The sequence below is a fragment of the Camelus ferus genome, chromosome 10 (assembly GCF_009834535.1).
Source record: "Camelus ferus isolate YT-003-E chromosome 10, BCGSAC_Cfer_1.0, whole genome shotgun sequence".
NCBI lineage: Eukaryota > Metazoa > Chordata > Mammalia > Artiodactyla > Camelidae > Camelus > Camelus ferus.
In genome coordinates, this window is record NC_045705.1 from 48,768,546 (window position 1) to 48,786,225 (window position 17,680).

General features: G+C 34.9%; 1 protein-coding gene across 1 annotated transcript in view; it reads left to right on the top strand.

The window, feature by feature from the left end:
• COPB1 (COPI coat complex subunit beta 1) overlaps nt 1-11,920 on the top strand; it is a 34,763-nt gene extending 22,843 nt beyond the window's left edge. Inside the window, exons 15-22 of the mRNA XM_006191826.3 lie at nt 1,825-2,052; nt 2,215-2,394; nt 4,575-4,719; nt 5,779-5,898; nt 8,500-8,645; nt 9,223-9,312; nt 10,945-11,100; nt 11,542-11,920. Of these exons, the coding sequence (XP_006191888.1) occupies nt 1,825-2,052; nt 2,215-2,394; nt 4,575-4,719; nt 5,779-5,898; nt 8,500-8,645; nt 9,223-9,312; nt 10,945-11,100; nt 11,542-11,601 (1,125 nt within the window). The 3' untranslated portion in view covers nt 11,602-11,920. The remainder of the gene's footprint in view (nt 1-1,824; nt 2,053-2,214; nt 2,395-4,574; nt 4,720-5,778; nt 5,899-8,499; nt 8,646-9,222; nt 9,313-10,944; nt 11,101-11,541) is intronic.
• The last annotated feature ends 5,760 nt before the right edge of the window (nt 11,921-17,680 follow it).

The following is a 17,680-nucleotide window of genomic DNA, read 5'->3' on the forward strand; positions in this document are numbered from 1 at the left end:
CCTAACATTTTGTGTCTCAGTTCTACACGTAGGGAGAGCATTTGTTGATACCTGCTTAAGACAGCCAGGTTTTTGGTTCAGAAAGTTTACTACATTTGGTACAAGGCAAAAGGAAGTTTGGTTGTTGATCACCACATTGGCTCTCCTTCATTTATGCCTTTTCCAGCACTCTTCATTTCTTTGTGTAGATCTTAGTTTCTCTGTGGTATCATATACCTTTTGCCTAAAGAATTTGCTTTAACTTTTCTTGTAGTGCAGAGCTGTTGGCAGTTAATTCTGTTGGTTTTTGTTTATGTGAAACAGTCTTTATTTCTCCTTTGCTTTTGAAAGATATCTTTGCAAATATAGAATTTTAGGTTGACAATTTTTTTTTTCTTTTAGTACTAAGGATGTTGCTTCATTATCTTCTGGCTTGTAGTACTGTCAAAATGTAACTCTTGTCCCTCTGTGTGGAATGTGTCCTGTTTTCTCTTGGCTAGTTTTGGATTTCCTCTTTAACACTGTAATGTCAGGTTTCAGTAATTTGATTAGGATATGCTTTGGTGTGGTTTTCTTTGTTTCCTTTGCTCGTGGTTCATTGAGCTTCTTGGATATGTGGGTTTGTAGTTTTCATCAAATTTGGGAAAATTTTGACCATTATTTCTTCAGCTGTTTTTTTCTGTCCCCTCTTCCTTCCTCTCCTGGAGACCTCAGCTCAAAGGATTATTATATTTATTCTTCTGCGGTTCTTTCTCAGGCTTCTGGTAGTTTTTTCATGCATGTGTGCTGATCAATACTTAGCTAAAGACAGTTTGACAAGGACATAGAGCATGTGTCAAGCTAATGCTATGTAAGACTGAAAAATTAAGTTGAATTCACTGGTGGAAGACCTTGACTAGCAGGCTAAGTGATACAGACTTCAACATGAAGGCTGTAGGAAGTTACTGAAGGTATTTGCGCAGAGAGTGAAATGATTGGTGCACAATAAAGATTAAGATACAAGTGATCCCACTTAGCATCAACACTAATGGAACAACTTGACATTATGTGCCTCCTAATGTAATATAAGATATACAAAACATCACCTATCCTGTATTCTAACTAAAAGTAGGGGACATTCTGAATAACAACTGGCCTGGGCTCTTTAAAAAAGTCATGATGGGAAACAATATATAAAACCAGGGGGCTGGTCCAGATTGAAAGGGACTAAAGAGAATAACAGCCAAATAAAATGCATGAAGTTGATCCTGGATTAAAAAATTAATAAAAACATTTTGTGACAATTAAGAAGATTTAGTTGAATTTGGAGTGTAGTAGATATATTTTGGAATTGTTACATTTCTTAGATGAGATAATGATACTGTGATTATAAAGGAAACTGTCCTGATTCTTAGGAGATAAATACTAAAGTATTAGATGAAGAATCTTACTTTCATATGTTAAGCCTCCCCCCACAAAATAAGTGCACGTACATAAGTAGAATAAGAAATAATTATGGCAGAGTATTAACAGTTAGTGAAGTGTATCATTCTTTTAACTTTTCCATAGTTGGAATTTTTAAAAGATGACATTGGCTTGTGAGGGGGTTAGAATCAGAATACAGTTAAGAATATAGTTAAAAAACAATTGCTGTTTATCAGTTGAGGGTTAATGAAGGTTTTCAGAGGGTGGCAGAATAGAAGGGAAGAAGAAGAGTGCAGAAAAAATAGGGAGATTAAAATCTAAATGTTTTACTTAGGTGAAGTGAAATTTAGGTATATTTCTTGGATTATGAGTTACAATAAAATGACATTATTGCAGTTGGAGAAGCCTGACAACAAATAAGCCATTTCTCTCCTTCTCTAGTCTTTTGTCGCTGAGGCAATGTTGCTCATGGCCACTATCCTGCATTTGGGAAAATCCTCTCTTCCTAAGAAACCAATTACAGATGATGATGTAGATCGAATTTCCCTGTGCCTCAAGGTCTTATCTGAATGTTCACCTTTAATGAATGACATTTTCAATAAGGAATGCAGACAGTCTCTTTCTCACATGTTATCTGCTAAACTTGAAGAAGAGAAATTATCCCAAAAGGTAAGATACATATGATAAAGACATAAAAGTGCTTTGTGAGGTTTTTTATTGTTGTTGATGATTTTTCAGTCCTCATGTGTGAGGGCTGTCCCTGTTGAAGATTCACAAAAGCTATCTTTTTCCCATATTAAAGAGAGACAATGTATTGTTTTCTCAACACAGAAGGAATCTGAAAAGAGGAATGTGACAGTACAGCCTGATGACCCCATTTCCTTCATGCAACTAACTGCTAAGAATGAAATGAACTGCAAGGAAGATCAGTTTCAGCTCAGTTTGCTGGCAGCAATGGGCAACACACAGAGAAAAGAGGCAGCAGATCCCCTAGCATCCAAACTTAACAAGGTAATAAAATGTCAGGTACACTGGTAAGTTATTTAAATTGGCTACTTAAAGTAATAATCAGGAAGTTGTTGGTGCTACTGTGGGTTTTAAAAAAAGAAAAACGAGTTGTATAGCATCAGTTTTTGTCAAGTCACTGTGGGGAAGGTTCATGAAACATGACTTGAAACTCAGAACCTGATAAAGTACTATTCTGTGTGATAGTACTGTAAGTCAAGTAGATGATTTTATAACTTGTTTCAGTTGTGTGTGGAAGTAACATAGACTAAAACATAGAGCTGAGGGGTCCTTGGAGATAAACTAAAGCTTTTAAAGGATAGGGCACTAGCCTCCTCCCCCATACCCTGCCCTCAGTGCCTCCTGTTCCCAGGGCAGCTCCACTTTCATATTCTTAATTTATCAAGTTATGTGTAGGATTTTATTAGGAAGATGATTCTACTGTTCAAATATTAAATTTACAAATCAGTAATCTAGTTTGATCCTTCTTGTGTTAGATGAGTAAACTGTCTCAAATTGATTTTATTGTCCAAGGTGAGATTAGTGGCAGAATTGGAACTACTAAAACACTTTTTCTTCCTTAAAATTGGGAATCAATATTGACAATATTACAGTTAAATTTTTTTTAATTTATTTTTTTAAATTGTGGTAAAATTTACACATCAGATTTACTCTCTTAACTCTTTTTAAGTGTACAGTTCAGTAGCATTAATTACATTCACATTATCTTGCAACCATCACCACCATCTATCCCCTAAACATTTTTCATCTTGCAAAGCTGAAATTCTATACCCGTTAAATAGTAATTCCCCATTCCCCTCTTCCCTCAGCCCTTGGCAACCACATTCTACTTTTTATCCCAATAAATTTGACTGTTCCAGGTGTCTTATGTTAGTGAAATCACACAGCAATTGTCCTCTTGTGACTGGCTTTAGTTCACTTAGCCTAATCCCTTCAAGGTTCGTCTATTTTGTAGCATGTGTCGGAATTTTCTTCCCTTTTAAGACTGAGTAATACTCCATTGTGAATTTATACCATATTTTGTTTATCCGTTCATCTGTTGATGGACACTTGGGTTGCTTCCATTTTTGGGCTGTTGTGAATAATGCTGCTATGAATGTGGATGTACAAATATCTCTTCGAGGCTCTGCTTTCATTTCTTTTGGATTAAACCCAGAAGTGGAACTGTTGGATAAAGTAGTGATTCTACTGTAATTTTTTGAGGAACTACTATACTGTTTTACGTAGCAGCTGCATTGTTTTACATTCCAGCTTTTAGTGCACAAGGGTTCTGATTTCACCACATCCTTGCCAACGCTTTTTTTTTTTTTTTTCTTTTTTAATAGTAACCATCCCAGTGGGTATGAAGTGATAGCTTATTGTGGTTTGGATTTGCATTTCCCTAATGATTAGTGATGTTGAGCATCTTTTTATGGGCTTGTTGGCCATTTATATATTTTCTTTGGAGAAATGTCTATTCTTTGCTCATTTTTTAAATCTGGTGGTTTGTTTTCTTTGTGCCGAGTTGTAGGATTTCTTTATATATTCTGGGTACAAGTCCTTTATCAAATGTATGATTTGCAGATACTTTCTCCCATTCTGTGGGTTGCCTTTTCACTATGTTATAGTATCCTTTGATATACAAAAGTTTATAATTTTGATATAGTCCAGTTTATCTACTTTTTAATTTTGTTGTATGTATTTTTGGTGACAGCATTACATTTTTTTAAATGCTATACTTCAGAGGTTTTTTAAAAAAATTTTTTTGGTAGGGGAACATCTAAAAATTTATCTTTGTGTAATTACAAGCATTTCTTGCTTATAATTATTTAGTTGCTGATCTATTTAGTTCCTGAGTTTGTAGCAACTAGTGAGTTTAGGTGCTGAGGGATTTAATTGAAAATCTATCCAAATCTGTTCCATTCCTAAGTTGGGATAATTTTTAATGTATTTTCTAAACATACTTAACATCTTTCCACTACTGAGCTATAAACTGTAGGACCTGTTATTCTAACGTCTCAGTTAGAAATTATCATGTCTGCATTACAAAACAATTTTATTATACCTATTTCAAAATGACTTGTCCAATTTAAGCACATGTTAATTACAGACTTAGTCATTTGAGTAATGTATGTTTGGTTTAATTGTTTTAGTCATTTGATTATCTCTTTCTTTTTGTTTGACAGGTCACCCAGTTGACAGGTTTCTCAGATCCTGTATATGCGGAAGCTTATGTTCATGTCAACCAGTATGATATCGTCCTGGATGTACTTGTTGTGAACCAAACGAGTGATACCTTGCAGAACTGCACATTAGAACTAGCTACTCTGGGTGAGGAAATTTACCATAAAGGAAAGATACTGTTATGTAGTAAAATGTCCATAGTAAAATCTGTCCTAAAGAGGACAGATTACTAAAAGAAGTACATAAGTTTTAGTATAATTCTCTTGAGCCCTTTGTGACATTTTGAATGAAGTCTGAGTTTTACACTTAATATTTAGTCTCCTTCAACTCCAATTTTCTGAACCTCTGTGATACAGACTTTTACACTAATATTATGGTACTTCTAGATAGGTTTATTCAGTGAGCTTGGTCTAACAAATGTCAGTTTTTCTAGATGTAAAAAAGAGCTATTTAAGTTACAGATTTACCAAGTAGTTCAGTTAAATTTTTAATTGCCTTAGTACAAAACGAGGTATTTTCTGAGTCCATAACTAATACATACCATGTGTGGCCAAAGTAATGTATCATTATCACATTTAGCAATGTGATATTTTTTTTTTGTCATCTTAATAAAGACACATGTATCAGACTCTATCTAATCATTTCTACATATAGTATTGAAACTGAAAAACATAAATTCCATACAGGAATAGTGTGCACTGCCCCTGGGAAGTTTCATATAGCTTAAGCAAGAATTAAGGGACTTTAAGAAATTGAAGGAAAACATAGTTCTGTCTGTTCTCTTCAGCATAGTTTGAGGCTTGTATAAAGAACTATATTTCTAATATCTTACAATCCTTTTTTCAGGTTGTTTTATCTCTCTTGTAATGGAGTGTATATTTTAAGACTGAAGTTTCCTGAGAAGTTTGTATGCATTCATTGGAATAAAATTGTATGCCCAAATTACCCCTGCCCATACACATACACATGCATGAATTAAATATAGAATTATTCTGAGAAGCCTATTACCTTTTAAAAGAAAAGGTGCATGTTGATATGAATAATAGTGTTAAATGATTTCTTTATTTTTGTCCTTACATTTGAATCATAACCCTTCTCTTGTTCCTTGTTTTGCTGGAAACATTGAGCTTGTATACATTTTAAGGTTTTATGATTTGAGAGGTTAATATAAACGTCTTTTTAGTCCATGTCTAAATTTTTTTTCAGGGGACTTGAAACTTGTGGAAAAGCCATCTCCTTTGACTCTTGCTCCTCATGATTTTGCAAATATTAAAGCTAATGTCAAAGTAGCATCAACAGAAAATGGAATAATTTTTGGTAATATAGGTAAGGAATTGTTTTATAGCATGGGCTGTTATAGATATTTTTATTAAAGAATTTCTGTAATGAGTAGCTTTGTGACATTTTTTGAGGGCAAGACTTGAATTCATACATTCATTCATTCATTGATTTATGGGGCATCAGCTATGCTGCTAAGTGTTGCTGGATGTGCAGAAATGAACCAGATAGAGTCACTGTCCTCAAGAAACATAATAAGTAAAAATAAGTAAATATATCATTACAATACAATGTGATAAGGGCTAGTTTGTATACTTTGTGTTTTGAGATCATAGAGGGAAAATGCTAACAGTATAGAAGGCTTCGTAAAGAAGGAAGGTATGTTATCAAAGGATAACATTTGAACTGAGTCTAAAGCTCTGTATAGGCATTTGTTGCCAGGCCATCTAGGGACTAGCTTATACAGAGGTAGTATTCAGTAAATTTTGTTTGTTTGAGTAATTTCTGTGGTTGGGATGGGGCTGCCATGATGAGGAACAAAAGATCTCTGTCCTCAGCTTATAGTCAAGTAAGTGAAAACAGATGTGTGAAACAGATATATGCAACACATGATGAATGGTAAGTGCTATGAAAGAGGCCTGTGCTAGGTGAAGTGGAAGTCTATGAAGAAGTTCTGTCAGTTCTCTCAAAGTGGTGGGGGGTTGGGAGGAAAGGTAAGGAAAGGCTTGGTGGAGAAGGTAAAACTCAAGTGGGGTTTTGAAAGGTCAGTAAGTGGTCTCCATATAGACAGAGGATTTACTTGGAACAAATGCAAGTAGTTTGACATACTTGGAGTTTAGAATGGGCTAGAGGGTGGTGGTAGAAAAGAATGAAGTTAGGAAGGTTAGTGGCAGCTATATTATACTTGTCATAATAAGGATTTCAGACTTTATCCTGGATGTAAAGGGGAGCCATTGAGGAATTAGTGTGTTACACGATTAAATATTTCTTTGACAACACTAAAGAAGAGTAAGTGTAAGAGGCAGAAAGGGTAACTAGTAGACTTGCAGTAGCACAGGTGAGAGTTTGAACCAACACAGTAGTGGCTGGGGTGAAAGAGAAGGGCTGAATATAATAGATATTAAGGAGATAGAATGTCTAGGACATGCTTACTAATTGAAGAGGAAGTGGCTAGGGCAACCCTCAGATTTCATGCTTGGGTATGTTGGGTTGGTGTTTATATTAACCACCAAAACGGAATATAGGAGAGAAAGACAAATTGAGAGAGATAATTAGTTAAATGTGAGCAGGTTGAGTAATAAAGTGCCTTAAGATATTGAAGGGTAGCTTCATATGAGTCTGGAACTTAAACAAGAGGTCTAAAGTAGAGATAAATATATGTTCAAAAGCCATAGAAACGGAAGAAATCATCCAGAGGGCATAAAGAATCAGAAGAGGAAAAAAAAAAAAAGAGTGAGAAGAGGGGAGATTTGAAAACTGATTCCAAGAAACAGCAATAGTAAAAGTTGTTCAGAGTTTTTATTCAACACAGTATTAAAAGATGGTCAGAGAAGGAGAAGCCTATGAAGGAAATGTGGTCAAAGAGGTATGAAAAAATCTTCAAGAAGTATCTGAATCTGCCAAAGATCCAATAGAAGGGTCCTTTGGATTTGGTATTCAGTGATATTAAAACATTCTTGTGGCATGTCTTGGGCTATGGTGATGGGTTCAAGACTACATAGGAGATGGAGAAATAAAGATAATGAGTATAGACCAGTCAGAGTGTAGGACCTTGGTTTTAATAAGAATGAGAGAGAGCAATAGCCAGAAGAGAAGTCAAGGATGAGGGAAGATTTTTTAAGATAAGAGAGTCTTGACTATGTTTATTAACTATAAGGGAAGAAAGTAGAGAATATGAAGGTAAAGACGTAAGAGTAAAAGAGGTAATGATTGATGGAGTGAGGTCCTGAACCAAAGCAGGTATCTCAGATGGCAGCAAGTGTTAGCCTTGAAGAGAAGAGGCAGCATTTCTCTGATATGAAAATTAAGGAGGTAAGAGTTGATTCGGAGAAAGATAAGTTTATTTTTAGATATGGGGCTGAAAATTAAAGGAACTTTTTCTTGGTAACTTCAGTTTTCTCTAAAAGTAGATAGGGTAGTAGAATGTCAAGAGAAGAGGCTCGAAGGAAGAAAGATAGGTTCCAGTCAGATTATGACTTTCTGCCATTGAAGAAACAGTTATAGACGCAAACAGTCTTGTGTCATTAAGTACTATGGCTCAGCAATATTCATTCAGAAATAATCCTTAAGCACCTGCTATGGGAACCCTACTATTTGTGTATCCCTCTGAAGTGCCTTACACACTGTAACTTCTGTGTAAGTATTCACTGAGCTTGAATCCTGGCCTCCACCACTAACCAGTTCTGTGATCTTGAACAGCTTGTTTGACTTCTCTTTGTTTTTGTGTCTTTGTAAGATGGAAAAATAGTAATACTATAACATAGGATTAACAGGAGTATTAAATAAATAATAATTTATAAAACATTCAGATTGGAGCCCAGCATATAATAAAACTATTTGCTAATATCATAGTTATTTGGAAATATTAAGAATTTTAAGTTAAAATTTGCCTTTGGTGATTGGGGATCATTTTGTGTATATGCATTGCAGTCTATGATGTCTCTGGAGCAGCAAGTGACAGAAATTGTGTGGTCCTCAGTGATATTCACATCGACATCATGGACTATATCCAGCCTGCAACTTGCACTGATGCTGAATTCCGTCAGATGTGGGCCGAATTTGAATGGGAAAACAAAGTTAGTCCTTGGAAAGTTTGACTTCCTTATCTTTCTTTTTGGCTAGTGTTGAGGGATTCTCTGATAAAATAAATCCCACTAAAAAGTGTCACATGTGAAAAGCAAATCAATATCTGTTCTTAACTGGAACTCATGCAAGTAGTTTGGTAAGACTGTTGTAAATTGGTGAGAGTAACAGTTCTATAACTAATCTGATCAAGATATAAACAATATTCCATCCTTGTATATATGAATAGTAACTTACCATTGAATCCAGTGTCCAAAAGAAGCTTTGCAAAGTTAGTGGCCTGCTGGGGAACTTTGTTTCTTTGAGCCTTGATTTTTATTCGAAATATTTTATATACAGCAGGTTGATCTTCTGTGAAGTTATCTATATCTGAAAGTTCTAATGCCAACCTACAGCTGTTGGATCTTGTAGATGTCATTACTTTTTTTGCCCACCCTTTTCCCCTAAATTCTTGGAAGGAGGTTCTATTATGACATACAAATGATTGTTTTCTCAACCCCAAGATAAGAAATTCACAACTTTCTTATTGTAAGAATTATAATCTCGACTTTTTTCTCTCCCTTTGCACAGGTGACAGTTAACACAAATATAATTGACTTAAATGACTATTTACAGCACATATTAAAGTCCACCAACATGAAATGCCTCACTCCAGAGAAGGTAAGATTTACTTCTTAAATCTGATAGAAAGTAACATGGTAGATTGTTAGCTTTGTTGTATTTCCTCTATTGTATTTTATTATTATTTAGCCTGAGAAAAGCAGTGTCATTCTGAACCAGCTAAAGAAGTCATCCCATAGAATATAGGTACCTGCTTACTGCTTTCTATGGAATGGAAACAATATCTGCTTGTTTCTAGTGTAGTGACCCAATTGAATAGTCAGGTTGGTTTTTCTTTTTAGTCTTCTCCCTTTCAGCTAAAGGCTTATTCCAAAATATTTTTTGATACTGAGTTAAGAAATGTCCATGACCTCTTCTGTTGGGTCTGATTATGGGTCAGAATATATCTGCTCATGACAGAGTTGTTAATATACTCAGATCTTCTGCTATGTTTGTGTATGTATGAAAGAAGACTAGAAAGAAAGACCAAAAAATGAAGCTGAGGCTCTAAGGAATTTGTTTTTCTTTATAAAATTTCTGTTAATGTTATGTTGATTTAATCAGTAAAAGAATGCTGCCAGATAAGTAGGTTTTAATTCATGTTAGTCTATTCAACAAATACTGATTCCAACAAATATTCAAACAAATAGTATATGCCCAATACCCTGTGAGCTGCTGTATGTACAATAATGAACAAAATAAAAGTAGTTTCTTCCTTCATGGAGCTTAAGGTCAGGTGTAGGAGGTAGTCAGACAACTCTAAACAGAGAATGTGTAAGTACAGATGGAGATAAGTTCGATTTCTTTAAAATCAGGTTTATTGAGTTAATATAGATACAGTAAAGTTCACACTTTTTACTTGTATAGTTTTATGAGTTTTGACAAATTCATAGTCATGTAACTACCACCACATAAGAAGTTTTTTTAAATTTTTTAAATTTTTGAACCTTAAGAGTGGTTTGGAGTCTGCTTCATTTACACATTTTTGGCACCTTCCCCCTAGGGGCCCTATCATTCAGGCTCTGTGTACTGCAAGAGACAGTACACAGCCTTAGGGACCGAGCACTTCAGGGCACCACCTGAGAAGTGGGGCTCAAAACCAGCTTCCCTGTTTGCACCCCATGTTCACAGCAGCATAGTTGCAGTAGCCAGGAGGTGGAAACAACCGAAGTGTCCATGATGCTGAATGGATAAACAAACTATAGTCTATACACACAATGGAGTATTATTCAGCCTTTAAAAAAAAGGAAATTCTGACGTATTACAACATGGATGAGCCTTGAGGACATTATGCTAAGTGAAATAAACCAGTCACAAAAAGACAAATACTGTATGATTTTCCTTATTTGAGGTACTTGGTACTTAAAGTAGTCAAATTCATAGAGATAGAATGTTGGTTACCAGGGCCTGGAGGGAGGGAATATGGGGAGTTGTTGTTTAATGGGAATAGCGTTTTCTAAGATGAAAAGGTTCTGGAGATTTATCTCACAGCAATGTGAATATACTTAACACTATTGAAAATAGCTGAGATGATAAATTTTATGTTCTGTGTTATTTACTGCAATTTAAAAAATAAACAACTTCCCTCTCAAAAAAAAATCCTATGTTAAGTGATAATTCACATGTGCTCTCTGGTGTTGCTTATATGTTGTTCTGTAGTAGAGTATTGAATTTATCATGAATTTCTTCCAGGCACTTTCTGGTTACTGTGGCTTTATGGCAGCCAACCTCTACGCCCGTTCCATATTTGGAGAAGATGCACTTGCAAATGTCAGCATTGAGAAGCCGATTCAACAGGGACCAGAGGCTCCTGTTACTGGCCACATAAGAATTCGTGCAAAGAGTCAGGTAACAGTTGCTTTTTTTGAGATGGTCTCTGAACTGAACAAAAAGAGAAAGAAAGTATCCTGTCATACTAGTGTTTTGTGCATTAGATACATATATATATTTATAATAATAGTATTCTTGAATAGAAATATAACTTTCCTTCATTAAAATGGCCCACCTTTGGGGTCTATCATTAAACCATTAAAACCAGATTAATTCCCATAGAGTGTATGTGAAATGAATTCTTCAATGTTTTTTGAAATCTAAGCTACAAATCTAGTGACTGTTTGTAAATCTAGCACAAAAAGTACTTAACCAGGTTAAGTTTTGGTGGTTCTGTTTTTGTTCATCTTCGGTTTCATTGTTGATGAGATGTCATTGAATGGAGCTTGATTAAGATAGAATAGCCTACTGATTGTACATTGTTTTAATAATGGTAAACATCTTCATTCTTTCTTACAGGGAATGGCCTTAAGTCTTGGAGATAAAATCAACTTGTCTCAGAAGAAAACTAGTATATAAGAATAAACAAAAAAGTCTTTGCAGCTTTACAGTTAAAATTTAGGTATGGGTTTATTGAACTCCAACATCTTTTATACTCTTTCATGCTTTATGTTATATAGAATCTGAGTACATGCTGAATGCATTCCAGCCAATAATTTATAGCCTTTCCCTTAAATCAAGATTGATTTTAAAATTATAGTTTGTCTTTTGTCTTAACAGTTCTGAATACTGTCCTCAAAATATATAATGTTTCTCACATGTATCAAGACCATTTTCATAGCACAATAAACAGATCTATTCCTAAATCTTTTGTTATTTTATAAATAAATGTATAATTACATAATTTTAGTTAGGGTAGCAATGGATTTCTTTTAGTTGAGTTACAGATTTCTATTACAAATTTAAATTACTATTTGAGTTGTGAATATATGAACTTTATTAAGAGAATTTACAAATACAGTGATAGGGAATGAGACAGGCCTTGGTTTACTTGATTAATTTTAACTAATTTAATATTCTGATAACAGTATCTCTAAAAATGCTTTATCATGTTCTAAGGGGCTTTTCTCTGGAATTTAGGTTCAGAAAGAAAGTATCAAATAACTTGAGAAAACAGGTTCAACTTCAGTTTAAAAAAGTATTATGAATCATGATTAAAATAAACATACTATTCTTAATTATCCTGAATCATAATGAAAAGTAGATAACCCAAAATAGATTTTTTGATCATTCACATTTACCTTTGTGTATTCTTTTATGTTTGTGAGGAATCAAATTGATTTCAGCCACTTACTGAAGCTTCACTGGGAGAATTAAACTCCAGAGGGTTCAGAAATCTGTCCTGTTTCCATATTGCCTCCATGCCTCACTCTCCCCTATTCCTCATTTCACACCAGGGCTGGGCACCATCACTTCCCAGTGTGATTCCAAATGCCTCTCTGAGCTAAGTTCCTTAGAGTCTGATTGTGCTTGCTATTCTTTTGGCCCTTGTTTTCCTTGGAGATGGTTGAGGTAGTCTGATCTTTTAGCTAATTCTGAACATTAAGCTGTTATACTTTGTCTTCCAGCTAAGATTCAGGCTGCATTCAGGATGAGTCCATAGATAAGGTCCATGAAAGAGTGAAAGCAGCATCTCCTGTTTCAGTACTTGAGTAAGAATGGAATGATTTGTTTGGAGTGTGAAGGAGATTGATACCTTGTATGAGTCAAGCTTTGAAGCCACTTGCCTTTTTAATCAGAAAGAACCAGAGGATTACAGGGCATTTGAGATTCCAAAGCACAGAGGTCTCAAAACAAAGTCAATGGCTACCAAATGGGAAAGATACTAGGAAAACTAGAAAGGGATTAGTTTGATGCATTGACTCAAAGCTTGGAGATTTGTAATGAGAGCAGAGGAACTGATGCAATTTTGGATTAGATCATTTCCCGAGCTTTATTCCACTAAACATTAGCATCCTTGATGTTCCATAGTCAAGTAAGTTTGGGAGAAGCTTTATACTACTGTACTGGGAATTCACTGTACACATCAGCATACTAAAATTTTTGAGAGGTCCTTCAGTAAAGAGTAGATTAGTTTGGTTTAACCCAGCGTATCTTAATCTTACCTAACCAGGGAATCCTTTTTTCATAGAACACCTATTCACTATATGTAGGACAGGAAAATTGACTTAGCAGGTTAAAGATTTTGGTTTTGTATTCATAATAAACCATTATTGCATTTTTAAATCTCTCTTAGTTGGGATCTAAAATACCTTTTATATGCTCACATTATAAGATATCATATAATTAAGACCATGATGTCTTACTAGTAAGAGAATAAACAAGCTCTGACACCAAGGAAAGGTTTAATATATTAAATGAATTAAATGAATTAATGTGTAATTCTTTTAAGAAAATTAAATGGCCCTTAACATTTTGCTGTCTTGACACTAGATGGAGCTTTATGCATTTACTTTAATTTTGAGATTAGAAGTAATTGGAGGTTAAAGTTTTATTTATAAGAAGGAAAAACAAGATAAATTTTCTATTAGCAAGGAGATTGATTTTAGTGATATTTTGCTAGTTGTGAGAAACTTTTTCACATGATTTATAAAAAATACAGGAGACAGAGGAATTCATTTCAGAGTATCTGAAAAGGCAAGAGAACCAAAATATTTTTAAAAACTCAAATAATACTGATTGTGAAATATCTGTGCTATCTATTGGCTAAAGTAAGTAGTTTTACTGGTGACCTTTTCCTTCCACATTGGCAGATGTCCTTAACTAAGAATTTATAGCCTTTCCCCTAAATCAAGATTGGGTTTAAAATTATAGTTTGTCTTTTGTCCTAATAGTTCTGAATGCTGTCCTCAAAGTAGAGCCAGGCATATCAGCTCCCTGCCTCACTACCCTCTCCCAATGTTATCTGTCCCCCTCCTTAAGCTCTACCTACTCTGCACCCCCAGGAATCTCAGGAGCCTAAGGAAGTAACTAGATATAGGGCAAAAGCTCAGTTTAGAATCAGAAAAGTGTGGAATCCTATCAGAACTTACTTGCTGTGTGTGCAGTGGTAAATGGCTGATTTACTGAGTGCTTACATGTGCCAGCATAACACTGAGTGCTTTTTCCATGGGATATACAGTCCTCCCAATAACTCTTATCAGGCAAATACTATTAATACCATCATTTACAGGTAATGATGAGAGTCATAAGAGAGGGTGTTGCTTATTAATTACGGGTTAATATTAAGAGTTGAACTCAGATATAAGGCCAGGGTTTTATATCTGACATGAAAGCCCTTGCAATTAGTCATACATTGACACTACTGCCTCAATTCTTTGTGCCTCAGTGTCCTCATTTGTGAAGTGCTTTTCACCTCTACTTCATAGAATTGATGTGAGAGATGAAACAATGTATTTATTGTGAATGTTTAGGCACATAGTAGAGGCTTATCCATAAGTATTCATTCCATTTCTTCCCCTGTTCACCTTCCTTACACTGCAGAGAAGACAGAAACCTATTCCCCAGGTTATCTTCATTCCTCCCCCACAATTTAGGTCTTAGTTTTATACTTACTCTATTTGAATGCTTTGTTTTTGTTCTTAACACCTGTAGCTTACTTAAAAGAAGCTTCATTTCTCAAGAATTCTTTATAACAGTGTTTACTGTGTCAATTTTTTTAACTTTTTTTGTTGAGTTATAGTCAATTTACAATGTTGTGTCAAATTCCAGTGTAGAACACGATTTTTCAGTTATACATGAACATACATATATTCATTGTCACTATTGTGTCAATTTTTAAATTAGCCCTTAGCACTGTTGCTTATAAACTATTGTTATCACAGCTAAATGTAACTGCTACAATCCATATACCTCATGTGATAGATGGTCTGTGATGAACATACTGGTTTTATTGGTTTTCAGAATGACAATCAAATGACTGATTCTTTATCAGCTGAATACAGAAATAGATATAGCCACGTTATAGTAACAATGTGATATTTAGAGATACTCACTTGGATCAAAAGTCACTTTTAGTAATCTGACCACTTTCTCTTTATTTTCTCTATCTAGCATGGCAGAATCTCTTTGATTAAGAAGTTAGTTATGCAGTGACAAGAGAAGGCAAGTAGGATTTGTGCCTTTTATCTGGGGTTTGGTATATAATTGTGGGAATCTGAGAAAACGACTCTATGTATTTTTGATTAATTGTAAAACCAACAAGATACACAAATGGAATGTAGCATGGTAGGCTGAAACAGCCCTGAATGAGATTCTTCCTAAATCGAATCTCAATTCTCTGAGTAGCTTTCTGAAAATAAATGTTATCTGTCTGGGCCTATCTCCTTATCTGTGAAATGAAGTAATACAATTAACTGACCTCTAGTGTTTCTAGTTCAGATAATTCATACTAAAAAGCCTTGTGTTTTCACATATACCTCTGCAACAAACTTTATAAATCAACTGAGATGTCTCAGTTGGGCTTATGTTCTGTGGGCTTATTACCTACCCACAGACACCTCAAAATCAACATTATGAAATGGAGCTTACCTCACCCCTCAGACTTTTTCCTCTGCTATGTCCCCTGTCTGGTTAGTTATGCTAGAACCTAATAGTCACCCTTAACTCTACACTCACCCCCTATAGCTCCTCAGACACCAAACCCAATTTTCTCCCTTCCTCAGTATTTTCCTAATTCTTTTCCCACTCCTACTGCCATCGCTCTAGTTTAGACTTTTGTCATCTTTATTGTGGTCTATTGTAGTAGCCTAACCATAAACTTTACATATTATTCTAAATTTAAAGCCTACACTTTAATCTTGACCACATACAACAGTAGCTATATGATTCCTTGACTTGGTCAGACCCTTCCTTGGTAATATTATTTTGAGAGACATAACTAAAAATAAATAAATCCAAAAATTATTAATAATAATGTTACAAATAATGAAAATTGAAAATGATTGAGCCATACCAGAATGTGTGTTGAGAAGTAAATGGTATTAAGTATATACAGTGTGTACCAGAGTACCCAGTAGATAGAACATGCTCAATAAATCTTTGTTGAGTGACTAAATGAATGAAACATGTAGCTATAGAGAGAACATGGTGTAGATTAAATCACACTGGTATGTGCGTGTGAAATAATGTTAGGTGCGAAAAAAGACACCACTCATAAGAATGTCTCCTACATTAAGATGAATCAAGATATGTTATAGATATACTGCCTCGTTCCCAACTCTCAACTTTTTACAACTGGCTAAGTATGTCCCCTCCCTCCCTGAGTCCAGACACTAGATAAATAAGAAAAGGGGAGAAAATGGTGCATATATATAAGATAATTAACTATTTAAGGCAAAAATAATAATGATGTATTACAGGGTTGATAACATGACATGTAGAAATATAATGTAGGACAGCACACAAAGGATGGTAATGGGGTAGGGCGGAATGAAAGTACATTATTATAAATGAGCATATAGTCAGAATGGTCAGAAGTAGATATACTGTCTATCTCTCCAAGTGGAAAAAAAATATATCACATTGGTCATATGATTAGTAGTACATCTTGAAAATAAATGTTGTTTACCCCCTAAGGTCATTGGGTGTGACTTAGCTCTTTCATTAGCTGGAGTCCCTGATTCCAACTCTTGGGATTTTTAGATCCGTAATCTTGACATCTTGGGCCCACCCTGAGAGCTGGCATCCCCTTGTAAGTAAGCACTGCATTCTCCTAAAAGAGTATAGGGACTGAATCTTACCACACAGGACTTCACCAGCCAGAAAATGCTATGTGGCTCAAGGAATCTGTCCAGGAAAATTTCTGAACCCTGTTAAGCTATGCAAATAGTTTCTTAAAGCCCAACAACATAAAAAAGTGAATTTAATTAGTTGTAATCAAAATGTTCTCTTTCTATAAAGTTGTTTAAGGTCATACTGTTTTTAATGACCCTGTGCTTTGAGTAAAACTATGACTGTTACTCATGCTTTGAGTAAAGGTATGATTATTAAAAGCATGGTTTTCAAACTTCTCTGTTGGTACACTAGGATTCCACAAGCTGGACCAGTGTGTTCCCACAGCTAAACTCAAATAATGGTGGTCTTTTTTTCCCAGGTCAAAAAGAAACGGTAGAAAGAATTTTGTCAATTTTGTTTCTTCTCCATGAATGTTAACACATTAATATTTGCTACCAAATTTTAAAAATGAAAAAAAAAAGCATTATGGAAATATTTGGCTAGCCGAATGGTCTTGATCTAATAGTTTGTGACCATATGTAATCCTGGTTGTTTTATATTTTCTGCTGGTAAATAGTTCCTTGTTCATCAAATTGAATTAAATGAATCACTATCATGGTGGCAGCAGAGGATAACTTGATTCCTAGATGCTCCAACACTAGCCTGGGTGTCTATATAAAATGTAACATAAAATCCAGACATTCTTATGTAATTCATACAGAGTGTATACTCATAGGCACTATTTAATGAAAATAAGCCTTGGTAATAGAAGTATAAATCCAGGTTCAGGTAGTTGCTGGCCTATTCCTTCACTGTAGAGAACTCAGGAAAAGCTGTGGAAGAGAGTGCCCTGGTTTGGGTACTCAACCTGTAAGATTTTCCC